Source organism: Planococcus citri, chromosome 3 (genome assembly GCF_950023065.1).
Source record: "Planococcus citri chromosome 3, ihPlaCitr1.1, whole genome shotgun sequence".
Taxonomy (NCBI): domain Eukaryota; kingdom Metazoa; phylum Arthropoda; class Insecta; order Hemiptera; family Pseudococcidae; genus Planococcus; species Planococcus citri.
Genome location: NC_088679.1, coordinates 4,948,561 through 4,971,464, shown reverse-complemented (window position 1 = coordinate 4,971,464; position 22,904 = coordinate 4,948,561). Strand labels below are relative to the sequence as shown.

Sequence of the window (22,904 nt, the reverse complement as noted above, 5' to 3'; positions counted from 1 at the left end):
ATTTTGCTTTTTACAAAATTGCCAAAAATCCTGTTTTTTTTTTTTTTTTTTTTTTAATTCAAAAACTGTCATAAGTTTTTTATTTTTTTGGAAAAATTTTCCTTTCGTGTTCGTTTTGTAAAATACCCAGGTTTTTTTTTTTTTTTTGCTAAAATTGAGAATAAGTTTTTAGTTTTGCTTTTTTGGTCAAAACCACTAAAAAGATCTTCCTTTTCATCGAAACTACCTATCAAAAAACCTTGTTGTTTTTTTTTGCCAAAATAACTGTCAAAAAATCTTACTTTTCGTTAAACTGCTCAAAAGTGTGTTTAAAAACTGTCTGGTGAAATTTTTAATCCTCCAAATTATTCCCCCATCTCCTCCTGTTGCTCAGATGAGCAAAAAAAGCACTTGGTACCTACCTTAAGAACTAACAAAATGAACATTTCAGGTTTCTATTCATTTGAGTATTCAAAGTTCGCTGAACATGACAATGACGTCCAAATCGCACATTGGCTTGGCTCGTAGTTTTTGAGAAAATTGATATTTCCGAGAAAAAAATTGTCAGTTTTTGGTGAAGGACTCTAAATGGACACCGGATTCGGACTCAGCGATATCGAATTAGCCAAAATTCAACATCAAAAATGGGAAAATAAATATACGATGTATAGATTTTTCGAGGGGAAAAAAACTTAAATTGGTTCCAGAATGAGTAGAAACGTCAGCCAGGAGCATTTTCTGGCATGGTGAATTTGTTTCCGGTGTCAAATATCCATCATAATGTTTACTTCTATCAGAAATCACAAATATTGTGGCTCCAAAGTGGTTCAATTTTTGCATTATTATTTACGTTTTAACACTCAACTGATTTGAGAACGCTGAGTACGATAATGATGTATAAATTATACCTCAACTCGAGCTAAAATTTCCTACCAAAAATCGTCAATTTTTGGATGAAGAAGACATAGACGCTTCAAATGGAGACCTGATTCGCTCTCGTCGTTCTCAAATTTCTCATAAAATACTCGTACATTTTACTCGATTTTTTTGAAAATTTCGAGAATTGCAAAAATGCAAAGGGATTAGTTCATGCATTTAGGTACCTATTAGAAATACGAGTAATAATAAAGTATAACGAAACAATAAAAAAATAAACGAAAATATTTTTCATCCATTTACTTCTTACCATAGGTACAGTTTCAATACAAATTTAATTAGATAGGTACTCAGAATTCTTCATGGTCATACTGAAAATTTTGGATACAATATTATTATAACGTGAATTGCGGGTAAAATTTCAAACAAAAAAAAAACGACGGAAAACATCACACGGTCCACGGGGAGAAATGACGTAATCAAAATCAAACACGTTCGCAAGTTATATAATAAACACAATAGGTAAGAAGAGTAAGTAGGTACATGTACACTTAAAAAACTAATAAATGGTCTATCACAAAATATCATTCGGTCAAATTTACGAAAATATAATATGAATTTTTTGTACCTGCACAAATACAACTTTTCCACATACGAGTATCGAGAATTCGAAATGTGTTAGTATTTTCTAAAATACCTGCTTATTATACTGTCGAATTAAGTTGATGCACATTTGTATCTGAATGAAAAACCAAGCTGCCTCCTTTTCAAAATACATAATATTTACATTTCTTTTTCACACGTATTACATATCTACACCTACCTATATGTATATCGATTAATTGGTTATAACAAAACACATATGTATTATTATGACACACCATAATTCATTATTAATCCTATATAGGTAGCATGTGGTAGGAAACAGGAAACGAAAATCATTATATTGTAGGTAATAAGTAAATAAATGGTAAATGGTAATATAATGTAGTATACTTAAACACGTAGGTACGTACAACAAAAATTCTAACGTGAAACAAAAATCAAAAATTTAAATTTAAAAGTTGAACAAGGAGACAGGACTGAGAAGGAAAATACAGCGATAGCGGTGGCAATGTTAATGGTGATTGATGATAACCATGATGACAACGCAAAGTAAAAAAAAAATCGATAAGTAAAGAATAAAAATAAATGAGAAACTAAGTTATCGTAATATCAAAATACTGACCGATCCATACATTACAGCATAAGTGCTAACTGCCAAGTAAAGAATTATAGGAGAGGAGACAAGGCAGTAATATTATTGCAACTAATTGTAAATTAATCTTTGGACGTACTTTACTTACTATAATTACACGATGAATGCGTAAAAAATGAATTCATGCAACTTAAATCTACGTTAGGTAGTAACAAAACAGTGCATAATTATTACGATAGGCTCAGATAAATACACAGTTAGTCTAATAGCAAAAGACATACTCCAGCAATAGCATACAGTATAAGATCAATCCATCTTAACACCTACTGAGATCTACAAACTTAAGTAGGTAGGTAGTTAGGTACCCATTGAATGAAAACTAACGAGAATGCGAACAGTTAAAAAAGAAATTCGAAAGAAGTAAGTATAAATTAGAGGAGAAAAATACTGAAAAAAAAAAGGATCGAAAGTACCAAAGTAAATGCGATGATGGTGACAGCGTTATTGTTAAAGTAGTGCGAAAATTTAAGGCATCGTGTACCAAGAACTTTTCATCATGAGATGTTAATTTTTCCACAGGTCATCAAGTCATTCGTGTCAAAAAACAAGAATGGGCAGTGAGTTTTTTTGGTCTAGGTACTTAAATCTATAATCTAATTCGTAATCAGCTTTTTAAAAAACAATTCCCAATATCCGGAGGTTGAGGCTGAGGTCAACGTGATCCATATTGATAATCAATAATCATCGCCTAGCCCCATTATAAACCCTCAGGTACATGATGCAATCATTTTCAGCAAAAAGAAAATCCTACAATAGGTAAATTACAGAGTAGAATAAAAATAATAATAAAAAGATATCTAACGGGGGTATAATCCGTCAAGTAAGTACACAAGCAAACCTAGCACTACCATTTCCAGCTCTGATACCAGTTGAAACTTCACACCACCGAAACATTATTCTCAATAATCAATTCAAAATTAATAAATGCTTTTCTAACATCACGAATGATGGAAGGCAAAATCTAAACGCATATCTATGCTCAAATTATCACGACTCCAAACTCTCTAGCTCAAGTACACGTAATATGTACTTACCCTAGAATAAAAACAAAAACATAACAACAACAATAACGACAAAATTAACGATACATCAACGATAACAATAAAAGAATACGGCGACGATGTGACCTCATATAGAGTGTAGAAATTCGTACATATGATCCACCCTACAATAATACAAATTATCGATAAATTTGCTCACAAATTGATACTTTTGGATTTCCACAAAACTGCAACACACGAGATAGGAAATGATAAATTTAATTCAGGAGTGAAAAGTGTTTACAGTAATGATCCAGCTGATGTGATTCTTCATCTTCGGTCATGATTTCGATTTGAATTCGAACCTATCTAGTTCGAACGAAAAACAACTACCTATACTAAAATCAACCATTTGATCAATACTCGAAATTGAATGAGTTAAAATCATATAGACATAAATCGAAAAAAAAAATCCAAAAAGAATGGAAATAAGGGAAAAAGAAAAAATAATGTGATAAAAATAGGTAAAATGAACGAAAACAAAGCTCGCTATACGTTTGTACTATACACAGACTAAGACGTAACGTACAGATATTTTATCATTAACAATACAAACTGTCGAAGAGAAATACAATCATGTCAGGCTGAATATATGGGAGACGAGCAAAGTCAAAATGGATCGAAAATGACAGATATAAGAGGTAACACGAATCACACGTTTGCAAATCAACATTTGCCTTCGCCAATCGCCAAAAATAGAAAAAACATGTCAAGGAGAAGGACAAAATGAAAGAAGCGAGACATCGAAGCCTAAAATCAAACTTACATCAATCATTCCAGCTCCAATTTCATCAACTCTATACTAGATAATTAATGTTGGGGCAAAAAAGAGGATCCACGAGCAGTTGTAAAAAAAAAAAATTAGTACCTATATTGATCAAAGCCTATTCTCAGGCTCCAATGCCCAGATAAGTAATAATTTGCGTGCAGATCTACTCAGTATACTATTTAGCTAATGACTTCAGGCAATTAAAAAACTACACCAATTACGAAAAGAAAGGGGGGAAATGAAGGGAAAAAACCGTAAAACGCAATACACATTTCGCATGGATTAGAGACCTACGACTTATAAATACATATTTACATTTACATACAGCGTAGTGTGTCGCATCACTTTAATTATGCAATTACCGAAAGTAGGTATAAAGAAGAGTAATTTAACATATGGTCAGAGAAAGAGGCAGAAAAAAATACACCCAATTGTTCAGACGATTCATCGATCATGTGATAAAAAGCTCTTTGGAAATATCGTGTATTTCTTCATTTACAAGATCTTCAATCATTATTGTAAGTATCATCCTTCTTATTTTGTTCTTCCCCCTTCTCTTCCAGAACAAAAAAAAAAATCAAAGCGATGCCTCACACTAAACAAATTAACTTCACGTATTAGTATATAGGCAATCTCAAGAAAAAGAAAAAGAAAACAAAAGAAAACAAAAAAACAATTAATTATAATGTACAATATACAAGCATAAAAATACGCATAGGTAAATGTGACGGAGAAATGATTAGAGAACAAAGTACCATCAATAATTTCAGAAATAATTCTTCATTTTCACTTAAGAACAAAAAAATTCAAGGGAAAGTAATCAGATCCGGAATTAGTGGAATTTTCTTCTATTATATTGCGTCTGATCATCTCTGAACAGATCAAATTTAATCTAGAGGATGTTCAGATCTGATAAGGTATGATCGTATGATCAGATATTTTCAGATCTGATTAGTTCCAATCAGACCTCTCCTACTGGATCTGATCAGATCTGAATACCCAAAAGAAAATGATTTGTTCTGATCAGACTCCATAGATTCAATTTCATCTGACCAGATCTGAAAGTTTTGATCGGATTAGAATTGTTCGAACCTGATCAGATCCAATAGAAGAGATCTGATTAGATCTAATCAGATCTGATCTTGATTAGACTAGAATAGAGATGTGATCAGATCCGAACATTCCTCAAACCTAATTAGATCTGATCAGATTGGAATTGGCCTGCTCACGAGCTCAGACCTGATCAGATCCAATAATTTTCCTTTGGTAGGTAGATCTGATCAAAACTTTGATCTGACTGGATCTGATTAGATCTGGTCAGTTCAGGTCACATCAGGTCAAATTGAATCCTGGAATTCTCCAAATTTCATCAAATCAGATCCAATCATTTTCTACTAGGAAAACAAAATGACTACAAATTCATGCATAAAAATACTGCTAAAAATGTGTTTAAAAATAGGTACCAACTGTTACAGCAAAAACAAGAAAATGATTTACAAATTAAAATTAAACAACAAAAAATGACTCGAAGATAGTAAATTTGATGAAAAATCGAAACGAATTCGTCTTAATGCAAATTTTTCAATTTTTCATCTCGTTAACTTGAAAATACTCTATTTCCAATTTTTCTCGATTCCTTAAGTACTATCAACATTGGTCTCAAATTACCCAATTTTATCAATTAATTCATATTCGATGCACTTGACACGTGAAAACTTGACACAAATGAAAAGTATAGAGAATATTTACAATTTCAAAAATGAAAATTAATCGTAAAAGTAAAACGGGGTAAGAACAAGATTGGGGAGACAATGGCTCAATGGGTATTAAACGTCGTAGTGGATCTTGAAAAAATACAATGTAATTTCAACTCATAATACTCCACTGAACCATCATCTCCTCTTCGATCTTCCTAATATGATAAAATTACAGATGGCACTTCAACAACATAACAGTCGAATTAAAACAAAACGACAGTACCACTGTGACAATTTCCATGCCAACGAATGCGTGCAACTAATACTTATTTAATAGCTCTAGCTCTACTTGGTGGGAAAAAAATGTATGTACACCAAATTAACACACTCACACGTACATAAAATAAAACGAAAATCGTATAAATTAACACGGAGTGTAAAGATGGTTATTAGCTTATGAATGTAAGTAAGTAAGCTGCAGATGAGCCGTAAAGTACATAATTAAGTAAGAGGAAAAAAAACCAAAAATGAATATGAGAGCAAACGGGACAATTTGAAAGCAATAGGAAGAAAGAAAGAAAGAAAAGAAGAAAGGAAAGAAAGGAAAAAAAAGGGGGGAAATAAGGAAAATTATGTTTAGGAAATAACCGAGGACACTGAATAATACGTAGGCCTAAATTAAAGTGAGCGAACGCCTTGAATTAGTAAATCCCATCTAGTAGCACCGAAATGGTGAAAATTGGTAGTAAAGGTAACGACGTGGTGAAAACTCAATTTGATGGAATTATTTTCTGTACCTGACACTGTCTTGACCATGATCTGGGCTACTTTTTCTGAAATGCGAACAAAAAATTGTCAGAAATGCGAGAAAAATATCTACCTTAGGATGGATTTCAAAAAAAAAAATAATAATAATAATAAAATTAAGTGGATTTTGACCAAATTCAGCATGAAACCTTAATTTTGACTTGAAAGTTATTGTAAAAAAAATTGACTCCGGAGAAATTTTATGAGCTTTTGGCTGTTCTTCTGGATTTTTTGAAATCTGCAATGATGACTAAAAAAATTGATGCCACTGCGTTCCAAAATATTTCCTCAGTTTCAAGAATAATGATCTTTCAATAATTTTGCTAAATCAATGCGAAATGTTTGCGAAGAAAAAGATTTCAAGACGCGAATTCATCCAAAAAACTAGACAGCTGTGAATAATTGATTTTAAATTTCCACAAAAAATGAACTTATCAACATGAAAAATTCATTAGAATTCAACCCTGAAAATTAAATTTTATATCACCATAAAAAAATCTAAGCTGAATTTTTAAAATTGAAATTCTAAACCACTGAGCAAAAATTTATTCTAAAAATCACCAAAAATTTGATTAAGAATTATCACAAAAAATATATAAATGATTCGAATTTCTCGAGCGATTTCAACTAACTGATGAGGTTTCGTGGTAGGTACTTTTTCACAAATCCTCAAAATAATGATCATAAATAATTTGTAGTCAAAATTCTTCCAAGATGAACAAAAAATAATTTAGTTGAAAAATTTGAACTTCTCTCAAAATTTTAACCTAATTTGACTAGTCACTTGACACGTTTTCAAAACTCTTGAGAATCATAAGAAAATAACAAAAATATTTCAAAAATGTCTAAAAAACATTTTTGTTTAAATATTTGAATACATATCTTTCAAAATTTCAATCAATTTTGGTAGGTTGCATAACATCTTTTCAAGAAACAGCAAAAATCATGACCCAATACTAAGCTCAAAATTATTTTAAAATGCTCAAAAAATATTTTCGTGGGAATGTTTGAATTCGAATTTACAAGTTTTTTCAACAAGAAATTTGAGTTAACAGAGGCAATTTGGGAATGTTCGACTTACAGAGGCTTCTTCTATATTTTCCAATGAATTTTACTTGGAGTTATCCATGGAATCAGATTTACATAATTCGAGATACCTAAACATATGAATTTTACAAACAGTCTTATGAGGAGTAGAAGGGAAACATGCCTTGCTTCGAATTTCCACTTGACTTTGAGACAGAGTTTTAAGGATTTCAAAAAAAATTGTGATTAATTGTTGTCATAATGGAAAATTTATCAAAATTGACAAATTTTGGCTACTTTCAGGTAATTTTTTTGGTAAATTACTGGTATTTTTTTTGGTAAATTACTGGTAATTTTTTGGTAAATTTACTGGTAATTTTGTGGTAAATTACTGGTAATTTTTTGGTAAATTACTGGTAATTTTGTGGTAAATTACTGGTAATTTTTTGGTAAATTACTGGTAATTTTTTGGTAAATTACTAGTAATTTTTTGGTAAATTACTGGTAATTTTTTGGTAAATTACTGGTAATTTTTTGGTAAATTACTGGCAATTTTTGGTAAATTACCAGGTAATTTTTTGGTAAATTACCAGGTAATTTTTTGGTAAATTACCAGGTAATTTTTTGGTAAATTACCAGGTAATTTTTTGGTAAATTACTAGCAATTTTTTGGTTTTTGGTAAGTTACTGATTTTTTTTGGCAAATTACTGCACTGAAAACCTATGGTAAATTACTCGCAATAATAAAAAGCGGTTCAGGACTGAATATTAAGCAACTTGGAAAAAATGCAATGAATTCTTGATTTGAAGACTTTGGAAAAAAATCAGATAATTGGGTAATTCTCAGAAAAAGGGTCGATTTTGATATGCATAATTTTGAAAAACGAAAATCATTTTTTTGGAAAATTTCAAGTGGGAATCATTTGTATATGTGTCCCAGATCCCTTTTCTAGTGTTGGCCTCAATTCAATCCCCCCACTGTGGACCCCGGCCCCCCTAAAACGGCGATAATTAGAATTCGACCCTCATCGATGTGTAATATGTCGATTGACATGTTTTCAAGGTCGTAGAATTCGAATCTGGAGTTATTTTTTTTGTAGAGGTGGAGGGTGAGGCGTGGGGAGGGGGAAAATGTCAAATTTTGCTTATATTATCGTGTAATATCGATGGCTTGGTATAAATGCCATGTAAGTCCAAAGTCCTAAATTTTTCAGGAGAACAAAAAAACGTTTAAAACATTCATATTTTGTTACTTGCAGTTTTGGATTGCATTATTATATTTTAGAGGTCTTAATGGTATGGCCTGATGATATTTTATAGGTTGATCAAATATAATTAGTTGATTAAAGCACTTTGAAAGGACATACGAGGTTTCTAGAGACGATATACGAGATTTTCATCGTACTTATGTACGACTTACGTGGTTTTTAACAAGGACTTACGAGGTTTTCAAATTTGAAATTGATGAAATTCTTGTAGTTACCTCGTATGTCGGACTTACGTGTTTTTTAATGTTGGATTTTCGCCGATTAAAGCGCTAGGATGCGTTTTAGACTTACGAGGTTTTTAAATTCGGATTCCTCGTTTTTTTTCACTAAAGAAACCACAAAAAAATAATTTTTGAAAAAAGCTGGACTTACGAGGTTTTTATACCAAGCCATCGATATGTCGATTTATGTTTTTCAGGCCGCAGAGTTCGAATCTGGACTTATTTTTTTGGTAGGGGTAGAGGTGAAGTGTGGGGAGGGAGAAAATGTAAAATTTTGCTTGTATTATCGTGTAATATGCCGACTAGCGCGATAAAAGTACAGCTGTCTGAAATTTGACCAAGTCGAAGGACAAATGGGCGCTGGACAAGCCGAAGGACAATCTCAACGTTTTTTCGTTTCTAGCCTTACCTACTGGACATTATTCGATTTTTAACACGTAATAAATGTGTACTTATCATGTAGAATAACTTCCCGTGCTCAATTATTGGTTTTGGCGGGTTCATTGGCGTAAATGAAAACACCAAGCCGAAGGACACAGATTTTGCGAAATATCAAAACTTCACAGATAAGTACGATCAGAACGAGCTGTAATGTAGTTTTTAAAAAGAACGGTGCGGGGTAACATTTCTATGAGAACAGTGAACCAGTGCAGCCACTCACCAGAAAAAAATGTTGGATTGGGAAGCTACCAAAAATAATTCAAAATTGCTCGAAAATTTGCGCAAAAAGTGTGTGACAGTTTTCAAATGTGAATTGTGAGCTTCCTATAGACTTATTGCAATTGCAATTTGCACAATAAGAGACCTTCATGTTCTATGATAATGAGAATGTGTCAATTTTTCCAAAAAAAATGAAGTTCATGACACTTTATAACATTCATTTTCAAAAACATGATGTGTGACAGCCAAGTCGAAGGACATTTGGGGTATAAAATCAAATGTACACCAATGAAAGGAGGGTCTGAAAACCTCAATACCATGTGTGAAATGTGTGCGGGGTCATTCTTGAATGGACCAAAAAAAAAAAAAAAAATTCATGCTAAAACCGTTGAGAAATTTGCCATGTACACGAATTTTACCTTTTTCTGAGAATTACCCAATTATATATTGAGTAACCGCATACCGGAGTTTTTGAGTTAACAGACCGAGTTATCACAATTCCGCTGTAATTACCTACCAAAAAGTTCCAAACTAAACCACAAAATAAAAAAATCAATTTGTCATCACTTAAAAAAATCCATTAGAATCCTACGCTAAAAAAATCAATTTGTCAAAATTCGAAAAAATTCAATTTTTGATTTCAAACATCAAAAAAAGTTCAAATTTATTCAGTTGTCTTATTTTGATCTCTTTCAGACGTATTTCATGAAAAAGTTGTTAAAAATTACACTCACAACAAAAAAATAAAAATTCGTTCATTTTTTGAATCTTTTCGAATTTTGATTTTTTTGTGAGGCGTTCATTTCATCGAGTGAAAGCGTTTTTTACGTAGAAATAGGGGTCAAATGGGTCAACTTCACCATCAAAACTTTTTTTCATGGTTTAAATCAAAAAAATCGAATTTTTTCGGAAACTTTGAATTTTTCTAAATCGACTTTGCAACATGTTCCCATTCTAATTTTTTAATATGTTGTTCAGCATGAAAAGTTGTTCATAATATATTTTTTTCAGAATTTTTGAGAGTCGGAACGATATGAAAACTACGTTTCGAAACTTTTTGAGCTAATTTTTTGTACGAAAAAAAGTGGCAACACTGATTTTTATGATATCATCAAAAAACCTTTCAAAACCCCTAACTATGGGAAAAAGTCCCATTTTGGTAGGTATCGCAGTTATCGAGTAATCCACTGGGCACTGCTGAAATGGATGATATTTTAGGTTCACTGAAAACTTTGACACCCCCTGGCTGCCTTTAAAAATGGGCTAGACGCCTGCGATTTGCGCCATTGGTCATCCCTTCGGAAGTGCCGAACCCCCCTACCACTTCTTGGTCCAATTGATGTGGAATGACCCTCTAGTGAGTTAGATATCTGTCCCATCGCTCAATTTAATTTCAAAAATTCAAAATTTATGTTTCTTTCTCCTCTCTACGGGCACCTTCGAACCTAAAAAAATTCTGGGTAACGTTCAACTTGAAATAAAGGTCTCCGCTAAATTTGGTCAAAATCCTCCAATTTTTTGGCAACCCCCCTCCCCATTCTACCTATCACACTAGAAAAAAATGACTCCAGAATAATGTTATCTGTGGAATAGTAGGTACCTATATGATGAGAAAACTTACGTTTCTGGTCCCTGATCAGTATCACTTTCTTCTAATTCGGTTTTGTCTCGTTTCTTCTCGTAGATGAGGATAATGGTGCATAAGATGATCACTTCGGCGCAGATACCCAAGAATGGACCCAAAGCAGCGTATTTGCCTAGAATAATTGTATGTTCTCGTATAAGTAAGGTTGCTGCATCGCTTAACTAGGCTTCATCCGGTTTACACACAAAGTACTTACCCTTAAGTCTAACATAGGACGATCCATCTACTACGCTGTTTCCAATGGCGCTGATGGCTGTGCAATTGTATGTTCCACGATCGAGAGTTGCATTGGCGTGATGGATTAAAACCGTTGCGTCTGGAACGCCTCGGAAAGGTTTCATTTCTACTCGATTGTCAGTACCGTTCAGCAAGATTTTTTCGACTTTTTCGGTATTAACTGCACAATTCATGATCACATTATCGTTATGCATACTTTATGCCATAGTATTACAAATGATACGTATTTTAACTAACAAATGAGGAAAGTATTTAAAGAACAATCATAGTCTAAAATTAAGAAAAATTTTTCTATTCAATTTTTCAGAAGTAAATTTAAATTTTACGAGAAAAACGATAAAATTATTCATTTTTAGAAATTCGAATTTTTTGTGTATTTTTTGATTATTTAGCCAAGGAAAACAAATAACATCAACCGAATCTAATTTCAACCTGCCAAATGCAATTTCATCGAGTTATTTCAGCCTCGTGTAAAATTTAATTTCTCGGACTACCAACGATTGTTCTCTAAACACTCCTCTGAAATGGTTCATAACAATCACTTACTGAATTTCCAGGTAACACGGTCAGCTTTACCGGCAATTGCACACGTCACATTGAGGGTATTACCTTCGACTACAGTGAAATCTTTAAATACAGGCACCGCTATAGGTAATGCTGAAAAAAAAAACATGAACATTTCAAAGTAGGTACATAGACAAGTGCAGAATGTATAATGCAGTTGTGAAACTGACGATCATCATTTTACAATATCGTACCTTGCACTTCGAAAATATCCTGAGCTATGGGTACGAGTTCCTCTTTATCAGAAACCATTTTCTTATGCATAAGTTTACAAGTGTAATATGCAACTTCTTCCCCTTTAATCAAGGTCCAATCTATACGACCATCTGACACTTTTCTTCGACCTTCGTCCGCTGGCTGTACGAGCGAATACTCGGAGTTATTTCTCGAATAGTACCTACACAAATGAAAGGGTAAATTACCCGACAACGTGAACGTTTTCTATGGGTGAACGAACCAATTACAACAATAGAAAGTCGATATTACCAGGCTAACGTGAGGCTGTTGTTCATTGAGAAACCATCGGCGACACATTTCATTGAGAATTTTTTGAATAAGGTGATAAAAATGCAGTTTTCTGGCTTCGTGATAGTTTTCTGGCAACGTTGCCCTTCGCCAAATTCTGCTTTCAATTTGATAGGAGGAGCTAAAACAAATGAAGAAATACACAATTAGAGATTTAAAAAATACAATGCGAGGTGCAGAGTCTGAAATTGTGACTCGAGGTTTTTTTTTATTCGAACGTCTCACCCCCTCCTATAATTCAGAGTTTTGGTGTAAAAGCGCCAAAAATCTCTCTCATAAATTGAATAAAAATCACACGACATGAGATAAGTCATAAGTGAAAACCCCCGATGCTTCAAAAATGAACTAGTAGAGCTGTACTCGTAGTTCGGTCTTCGGCTTAGGTTTTAACAAATCAATACGATAATTACACAGTTGCGAAAACAGCAAACGTTGGGTTATTAGGCAGGCATTTATAATTATCAAACGGTTACAGCACGCAGCGAATTTTAGTACACACTGTTCGTATCTTCGGTCATAATAGAAATTCCAGCAAACCGCATTACACAAGAAGCAAACTTCATTAGTTGGACTCGGAATATGCCACATGCTGACTCGAAGCACTAAGTAGATTAAATTAGATGAGCTGTTCCTTGCATACTTTTCAAGTAGGTAACTTCTGCTTATAGGTATACTTTATCGAATTTTTGGTTACCAAAATTAGTAGGTACCTATTCAAAAATTTAATTATGTTTTTCTAAGCCATCGATCACCTTACTTCTCGAAAAATAAAAGAAAAAAATGCTGATAGTATCAACAAGTGAGTAAATAAATTTCAAAAGTACGCGAGTATGCACTTTTTTAGTCTTTTCTAACTGGCTACACTACTTTTTCAGCCTCAAGCTTACAAAAGCCTGCCTTTAGATGAAACTGCCAAAATTTCGTTTTCTGCCAAAAACATCTAAAAGTTTAAATTTTGTTAAAATGGCCAAAAAGCCTTGTTTCATGTCAAAAATTGATTCAAATAGTCGCTTTTCTTCAAGAAAATATTTAGAAGGTTTACTATTTTCCAAAAATTGCACGTCAGAATCACTTTTTAAGAAAAGTTTCCAAAAATATACAGCTATCGAGTTGGAATTGTTTGTTTCACTTTTTGCCTAAAATTGCAAAGGAATCTTATTTTTGTGCCAACATTTGTCAAAAAATCTGCTTTTTGCTAGAATTTTTCAAAATCTTTCTTTTTGGCCGAAATTTCCAAAAATTTCCACCATTTTAAACGTTTCTAATAAGCCTACTGTCTTGCCAAAAATTTCTCAAGATCTTTCTCTTTTTTTTTTTTATTAAAAAATTGTAAAAATGTCCTTGAACAAAAATGCCAAAAATTTTACTTTTTCACTCGAAATTTTTCCTAATGCTTCACATTTTTGCAAAAAATTATTGGGAACATTCACCTTTTTATAAAAAATTGTTGAATAAGCCTTGCTTTTTGTTGGCATGTTGGTTGAAGTTTTTCACATTCCTAAAAATAAAAGCAAAAAACAAAAAGTCATTCTTATTTTTGTGTCAACTTTTGCCAAGAAATCTGCTTTTTGCTAAAATTTTCAAAATCTTTCTTTTTGGCCAAAATTTCCAAAAATGTTCACCATTTTAAATGTTTTCAATAAGCCCACTGTTTTGCCAAAAATTTCTCAAAATCTCGTTTTTTTTTTGTTTTTTTTTTATTAAAAAATTGTGAAAATGTCCTTGAACGAAAATTCCAAAAGTTTTACTTCTTCACTCAATTTTTTTCCTAATGCTTCACTTTTTTGCAAAAAATTATTGAGAACATTCGCCTTTTTATAAAACATTGTTGAATAAGCCTTGCTTTTTGTTAAAATTATCACAATCTTGTTTTCTGCCAAAAAATAGCAAAAAGTCTACCTTTTATCAAAATTACCAAAAAATCTTATTTTTTGGCATTATGGTGCAAGTTTTTTACATTCTTAAAAATAAAAGAAACTAGACAGCTGCGCCAAGCGCAGCTGTAACAGTGTGCGTAGCTTCTTTAGTTTGGAAAGCGCAACGCAATTTTGGAAAAGAAGCATAACAAAATTTCAAAAAAAGGCGCAACTTCGAAAAAAGCACAATGCGACTTCAAAATAATAAGCACAATGCGATTTAGAAAAAAATCACAACGCAAATTTCAAAAATAGAACAAGATTCCGAAAAAAATCAAAATACGATTTTGAAAAAAAAAGCATAACGCAACTTTTTAAAAAAAACGATTGGAATTTTGAAAGCAGAACGCAATCATGATTTTAAAAAAAGCACAACGCGATTTTGGAAAAAAAGCACAACGCGATTTTGAAAAAAGGCACAACGCGAATTTTAGTTTTAAAAAAGCACAACGCGATTTCGAAAAAAAAGCACAAGGCCAACTTTGAAAAAAAGCACAACGCGACTTCGGAAAAAAAAGCACAACGCAAATGTTGAAAAAAAAACAGAACGCGAACTTCAAAAAAAAAGCACAACGCGATTTTGAAAAAAAAAGCACCACACAATTTTGGAAAAAAAGCACAACACAATTTCGGAAAAAAGCACAACGCGATTTTGAAAAAAAAGCGAACTTTGAAAAAAAGCACAACGCGATTTCAAAAAAAAGCACAATGCGATTTTGAAAAAAAAAGCACAACACAATTTCGGAAAAAAAGCACAACGTGAACTTCAAAAAAAAAGCACAATGAGGACTTCGAAAAAAAAGCACAACACGATTTTGAAAGAAAAAGCACAACGCGATTCCGAATACACTATGCTATGCTATTCTGAAAGCTCCGGAGCACAACGCGATATATCAGGAAAGCATAAGCACTGCAGTACTGAGAGAGTGAGAGAACCTCTTGGGAGCACAGCAAAATCACAAATGACCGGAGGTTTTGATTCTGAAAGGGTAACCACCTGCTTTCAGCATCTACGTGTGTAAATGAAACACCTGCAGGTGTTTCACAAATGACTGGTGGGTTTTGATTCCGAAAGGGTAACCACCTGCTTTCGGCGTCTAGTCTAAAATTGAACAATGGGAAAGATAACACTGTAGATAAGAATATTTTAGGACCCCTGCAGTGTTTCATTTTAAAACCGATGTCGGCTTCCCTTTTGATACCTTTCTCATTGTTCAATTTTGAAAATTTAAAGTTTAGCTCCACGTGGAGCCGCAACATGCTCTTCAAAATTAAATTTTTACCACCCGTTGTGTTCGCTCAATTCAATAAAAACCGGCAGATAAGCGAACACAAAGGGAAAGGCCATATCAAAAGGGAAGCCGACAAAAGCGAAGCCGACTTTAAATTTTCAAAATTGAACAATGAGAAAGGTATCAAAAGCGGCGCCGACAGTCAGTTAAATTTCCAAATTTATGTAACACAGCATGGGGTTGTAAGAACATTTCCCATTGTTTAATTTCCGAAAAATCACCCCTGTGGAGTTACATAAATTTAGAAATTTAACTGACTGTCGGCGCCGCTTTTGATACCTTTCTCATTGTTCAATTTTGAAAATTTAAAGTCGGCTTCGCTTTTGTCGGCTTCCCTTTTGATATGGCCCTTTTCCCTTTTTTATTCTTTTTTTGGTACAAATTTTCGTAATTAATTGCAATTACTCAAGAAGCTAATTGAGTAATTGCAATTATAATTACGACATTCCCTCCCTCAAGTTATGCCTCACCTACCTACAAAAGATTCAAAAAAATCGGCCCATTCCTCTAAGAGAACATTCGAGCCAAAGAATTTTTCAACTTTCGGAACGAAACCAATAGTGTGCTACGCACACTAAAAACAAAGGTCATTTTTCTTAAAGTTGTTCTCAAGTTTTTCTTTTTGCCAAAATTGCAAAGGAATCTTATTTTTGTGCCAACATTTGCCAAAAAATCTGATTTTTGCTAAAATTTTCAAAATCTTTCTTTTTGGCCAAAATTTCCAAAAATTTTCACCATTTAAAAAGTTTTTAATAGGTAACTAATAAGCCAGCCCACACTTTTACTAAAAATTTCTCAAAATCTCGTTTTTTTTTTTTTTTTTTTTTACTAAAAAATTGTGAAAATGTTCTTGAACAAAAATGCCAAAATGTTTACTTTTTCACTCAAAATTTTTCCTAATGCTTCACTTTTTTACAAAAAATTATTGAGAACATTCGCATTTTTATAAAAAATTGTTGAATAAGGTAAGCTTTGCTTTTTGTTAAAATTATCACAATATTGTTTTTTGCCAAAAAATAGCAAAAAGTCTACCTTTTATCAAAATTACAAAAAAATCATATTTTTTGGCATTGGTTGAAGTTTTTTACATTCTTAAAAATAAAAAAAAACACAAAAATTCATTTTCTTTTTGCCAAAATTGTCAAATAGCCTTATTTTTACTCAAAAAAAAAAAAAAAATAGTGAAAAGAAAATTTGTTTTTTTGACAAAACAATGCAAAAAAAGTACCTACCTAGCACTTGTTTGACAAAAGGGCAAAAATGACCAAAAAACCTGCCTTTTGCTAAAATTTTAAAACTTGTTTTTTTTTTTACCAAAAACCACCCAAAATTTTCACTTTTCTACAAATTTCCAATAGGTCTCCTGTGTTTGCTAAAAATAACCAAAATGTTATGCTTTTGGTCAAAAATTTCCAAAAGACTTACCTACTTTTTGCTAACATTTTTAAAACTTGTTTTTTTTTACCAAAAACCACCCAAAATTTTCACTTTTCCACAAATTTCCAATAAGCCTCCTTTTTTTGCTGAAAGTAACGAAGATATTTTGTTTTTTGCCCAAATTTGCCAATAAGCCCCCCCCCATTGTTAAAATTTTCAGTTATTCTTTGGCCAAAAATACCTAGCAAAAAATGTTACTCGTATCTTTGGTCAATATGTGACCATAAAGTCCTGACAAAAATCGCTTAAAATTCTCGCCTTTAAGTGAACAAAATCCCATTTTTTTTTGTTTTCTTTGCATTCGCTTTATTGCTAGAAATTGCTAAAAAAAAAAACACCATCCCTTCTGCTAAAATTGTTAAAATCTTGCTATTTGTCATTTTTAAATCAAAATTTTGGGAAATAGTCTCACTTTTCTGAAATTGATTCCTATAGATAGGAAGTCTCGTTTTTTCTTAATTTTGGCCATAAAATTACTAATCAATCTCATTTTCTGCTGAAAAGTCAGACAAAATTTCATTTTTTTTGCCTAAAATTGCTAAAAAGGCTGTCTTTTGTTAAAATTTTCGACGTTTTCCTTTCAGAAAAAAATTGGAAAATCTCACTTTTTTTTCCAAAAGTTTCCCCAATTTTGCTACCTCAACTAAATTTGAAGTGTCAAATTTAAGTCAACACTATTCCTATGACAGATGGATCGAAAAGGAAGGCAGAGGAACCAAAGTACCTATTGCTTCTCAGTTCTCGCAAATACAGAAGACTGATTTTCAATCTGGGAAATTTACAACTTGATAAGTAGAAAAATGAAAATTAGCTAGGTACCTACCTACTTTAATTATGATGGAATTGGAGAGCGCGAAAATGTTTCAAGTTCTCATTATATTAATCCTATCGATATGGTTATGCTCGCCAAGTGTTTGAGAAAACCAAAAGAAAAACAACAGAAGCCAACTTTTTAGAGCACAACACCACAGCGTATTTCTTACCAAAATTTACTTTCAACTCGTGACCATAATCATCACTATCCATAGTACAAGTGTAATTCCCGTGATCCTCGGCAGAAACCGAACTTATCACAAGAGTGCTGGAACGAATCGTATCATTTTGCCCACCCGTTTGCAAAACATATTTCGATTCAAATAATTCGAATGGTATTTCTTCACCATTTCGACGCCATTTAAGAACAGGAAACTGACCAGCAAAACAAGTCAAAGTAAACTGATCTGATTCGTTAACAATGGATGGTCCTTCATATACCACTAAAAGGAAACGGTTATGAGAATTAGTGATTTTCAAATTTCATCTGTGCACAGCTCCAACTAATATCCTATGAGAATACGCTCATCATAATGCAGCAGTCCTGTGCATTGAGGAGGGTTTCCCCCAGCTTGAGTTTTTTTTGAGGGCCCGCGAAGGGTCCACCAATGCTAAAAAAATCCACCTTTATCAAAAGACCCCTAAAAAAAATTACCTAGCTGAGACAAGATCTGAATCGGGCAGGCAGGCAGGCAAGTTATTAGATAAATACCTGAACTGACACGAATGTAGGCCTACATCGAGCCAATATTTTGTTTTAAATGATTATCATCGCTCATTTGACTCGAGCTTGGTGTTCGTGTGAGTCTCAAATAGCGATTAGAATGAAATAACCTTATTCCAATACTCAATGAGCAATGTTTACTCGCAGATTTTTGGTCCTTTTTATTCCAATTCTGAAATTATTTGATAACTGAGGCATAATACGTCCTCAGACAGTATTGAGAAGTCCACCTTCTATCATGTAAGTAGGGTTAATCTATCACTGTCAACTCTCGAGTGAACATAACTTCAATTTGAAAATGAATGCAACTTCGCTATAGTTGGGACCAACACGATCGATTACAAAACCAACTAACGCGAAATTGGTTTACAAAAGTATATGTGTCAAGACCGAGCAAACAGCGTAGCTTCATATGGAAAATACATTTCCGAACAGAAACCTCCTTATCTCTAGCATAAGATACAAATTTCGTGTAAGGTAATGGTGACGCCCCGACTCTGTTAAAAATTCGTTATTCTGTACTCACCAGAACTTGGGGCCGTCTGCGCCTCCGAATTGGAACATAACAGAATAACATAACAAAATATGGAAATAATTAAACACTGATAAAACTTCATTTTAACTGTAATCACCGTAAAAAAATTATCATGTGAAAGGGAAAAGGGATATAAATAGAAGTCAAAAATGAATTCTTTTGCAAACTAAGTACTTCAGAAAATATATCATTGACTTGACTGAATAAACGAAATGAAATTACTAACACACGCAAACACAGGGACGCTGGCCACAATCGAACAGCATGGCAGGTTTGCAGTTCAGTTTGGGAACGTATTGATTCGCGAAATAAAAGGTTGGGAGGATTCGTTTTTTACGACTTGTTCGACTAGTTCGACTCTATGATTCAGTGTTACCACTACAACATTTTTTCTCAAATTTTAGCCGAAAAATGAAGAAAAGGAGAATTTCTAGAAGAAGAGAACGTTGTGGCGCGAATCTGACACCGGAACTGAATTTGCCGTCCCGAAAAACCCCCTTGACCAAATTTTTTTCTCGATTCGACCTCAAATTCGAGGTTTCTATTTTTTGAAAAAATGCACATCGTATTTACGGCAAACTAGTTATGCAATTTTATTAACACCTGTGTTGTTCATACAAAAAACAGTGATAGGGGAAAGCATGTATTTTTTTTCATTTTAGATTGTGATGTTCGACTAATTCGAAGTCGCTAAGTCTGAATCCGGCATCAATTTTTTGTACCGGTTGTTCCTTCATTGAAAAATTCCTATCGACTTTTTCATAAAAATACCTATTCAATAATCTTTCAAACTAATTAATTCTCTCAAAAAATTTTCAATTTTCTCGAGAACAACAGGTCTAATCGCAATTTACATGTCGTTATTGCTCAGTGACCTCAAATTGGTCAAAAAAGTTCAATTTAAAAGAAAAGGAGGCGTTACGGTAAGGCCATTTTTTGGCACCAGCTAGTTATCGACACAACCACTATTAAAATGATGTAATGAATGTACGAAATACGAACCCGTGGTTGGTTAACCCAAAATGACCATTTTTTGGGCTCCAGGGGTTCCCAAAGTTGCGAATAAAAACATAATTTTAGGAACCACTCAGTATTATTTTCAAAACCTTTTTTAGCATAACATATCTGTTTGAACCCAAATAAACGTTATTCGAGGAGATTTTTCTATTTTCGACCCTTGGGAGCAGAAATGGGGGGGGGGGGGTTCAACTTTTTGAAATTTTTGGAATCACCATTTTGGACCCACCCCCTCGAACCCCGCTAAATAGATTCTTACAGTTTATTAGTATCTGAAAGACCTCCATCCTACCAAATTTTGAGCTCAATAAAAATTTTCGCTAGTACTCAAAAATCCAATTTTCCAATTTTTCGTAATTTCGATATTTTGGGAACCCCTGAAAAACTAGAAACCTGCGATTTGCGCCAAACGTAACGTTTTGAGGTGTATATTCAATAATCTGGATGAAGAAGTTCAACTAAGTTCCCTTTATATTCATAATTTTGGAACTTTTTTTTAGAGCCCCCCCACTTTAGGCACCCCTAAAAAAGGCGTTTATGTATATTTTTTCAAATAAATTGAAGAATTCACGTTTGAAACACGCTAGCCAGTGTTCGATAATTTTTCATTTGATTTTTCCTGTAACTTTCAAAATTGAGCTATTTTAGGTCAAATTCTGGCTTTTTTACTTCGTTGAAATCATGAAAACGTTATTTTCACGTCTTTTCGAAGAGTTAAATCTCAGAATTTGATTCAAAATAGCTCAATTTTGAAAGTTACTGGAAAAATCCTACGAAAAATTATCGAGCACTTGCTAATGTGTTTCAAATGTATATTCTTCAATTCATTTGAAAAAATATGCGCAAACGCCATTTTTAGGGATGCCTAAAATGGGGGGCTCTAAAAAAAGGGTTCAAAATTACGAATATACAGAGAGCTTAATTCAAATTTTTCATCTAAATAATCGAATATTCACCTCAGAACGTTACGTTTGGCGCAAATTGCAGGTTTCTAGTTTTCCAGGGGTTCTCAAAATATCGAAATTACGAAAAATTGGAAAATTGGATTCTTGAGTACCAGCGAAAATTTTTATTGAGCTCAAAATTTGGTTGGATCGAGGTCTTTCAGATACGTAATTAACTGTAAAAATGTTTTTAGTGGGGTTCGAAGGGGTAAGTCCAAAATGGTGGTTTCAAAATTTTCAAAAAATTGAAACCCCCCAATGTTTGCCCCCATCAAGGGTCCAAAGTAAGAAAATAACTTCCCACAATGTTCGTTAGGTTCAAACATATATTTTACGTTGAAAATTTTTTGAAAATAATACTGAGTGGTTCCTAAAATAATTTTTTTTCGCAACTTTGGGAACCTCTGGAGCCCAAAAAATGGTCATTTTGGGTTGACTAACCACGGATTCGTATTTCGTACATTTATTACAACATTTTAAGAGTGGTTGAGTCGATAACTAGTTGGTGCCAAAAAATGGCCTTATCGCAACTCCTCCCGAGGACTTTGAACCAAATTCGAGCCTCAAAATCAACAATTTCCAGTGGGGAAGGAGTATTATAAGATGGAAGGTCTGACGTTGGTAAAAAAATTCCCCATGTCAAAGAATTCCCAAAGCTGAAATTTTTAATCAATCTCCAAACGAAACGAGTTTCAGAATTCTTCCTTCGAAAAGCTATTTACGGCAAACTGGTTAAGTATGCAATTTAATTAACACGAAATAATAATATGTTTCCCTATAAAATAATCCAATGAAAAAGTTTGTAATTTTCTAGTGAGACTTTTAAGATGATTTCAGCCTAATTCGTGATCGCTGAGTCCGAATCCAGTGTTCACTTGAAACGTTGGTTACTCCTTCATCGGAAACTGAAGATTCTTGCTTGGAAATTTCAATTTTCTCGATTCAAGGGGAACCAGAATTCCTCAAAAATTCGTCCATTGAATCATGTACTTATTTCAGATATAGTGCGAGAGTTGTTTTCAGTTTCGTAAAAAATAATTTCTACCAATTTTGAAAAAAATGAATTAATTCAATTGGAATTTCAGCAAAAAAAAATGAGTCGTTTGGGCAATTTTGAAAAAAAAAGAGGACAGCGAACGTAAACATCAATTTTTCTAACGTTTTGACGAAAAAACTGGAATTTTCATAACGAATTCGGGAAAAATCAAAACTTTCCAACAACTTTATCAAAAGTTGAATTTTTTGACAAAGACTGACAAATGGGGCTTTTTTTAACAATTTGAGCGAAATACGCTACTTGGCAATTCTTACAAAAAATATAACTTTTTGAAGATTTTGGCAAAAAGTGTGACATTTTGAAAATTATCATTTTGATATTTTTGATAAACAATTTTGGGAAAATTAGACTATCTGACAATTTTTGAAAAAAACAGCACAATTTCAGAAACAGGATTTTCTTTTTGACAATTTTTGCGAAATTCGGGTCTTTTTATGGAAATTTTGACAATAATTGGAACTTTTTGAATACTTCAGCCAAAAATTTTACATTTAATTAATTTTTAATCAAGTTGACATTTTGTGACATTTTTAACAAACATTGTGACTTTCCAAAAATTTTGGCAAACTCGGATTTTTTGTCAATTTTGGCAAAAAT

General features: G+C 32.9%; 1 protein-coding gene across 2 annotated transcripts; it reads right to left on the bottom strand.

The window, feature by feature from the left end:
* Nucleotides 1-1,140: 1,140 nt before the first annotated feature.
* LOC135842065 (basigin-like) lies at nt 1,141-19,510 on the bottom strand. 2 transcript variants are annotated; one of them, XM_065359397.1, is made up of 8 exons: nt 19,281-19,510; nt 18,201-18,473; nt 12,534-12,693; nt 12,242-12,444; nt 12,030-12,140; nt 11,443-11,643; nt 11,223-11,358; nt 1,141-6,452 (listed from the first exon to the last, which is right to left on the bottom strand). In XM_065359397.1, exons 1-8 carry the CDS (start codon nt 19,369-19,371, stop codon nt 6,404-6,406), a joined length of 1,224 nt encoding a protein of 407 aa, XP_065215469.1. In that variant the 5' UTR covers nt 19,372-19,510; the 3' UTR covers nt 1,141-6,403. The 2 variants fall into 2 exon arrangements, with proteins under 2 accessions (XP_065215469.1, XP_065215470.1); XM_065359398.1 differs by lacking the exon at nt 18,201-18,473 and having other exon boundaries at nt 19,281-19,505.
* Nucleotides 19,511-22,904: the final 3,394 nt, after the last annotated feature.

Excerpts from the sequence above, each read along its gene's own strand:
- LOC135842065 (XM_065359397.1), bottom strand. The coding sequence starts at position 19,371 with ATGAAGTTTTATCAGTGTTTAATTATTTCCATATTTTGTTATGTTATT. Across the intron at positions 18,474-19,280 it reads GCAGACGGCCCCAAGTTCTG|TGGTATATGAAGGACCATCC; the intron begins GTGAGTACAGAA and ends GTTTCCTTTTAG. Across the intron at positions 11,359-11,442 it reads GTCCTATGTTAGACTTAAGG|GCAAATACGCTGCTTTGGGT; the intron begins GTAAGTACTTTG and ends CAATTATTCTAG.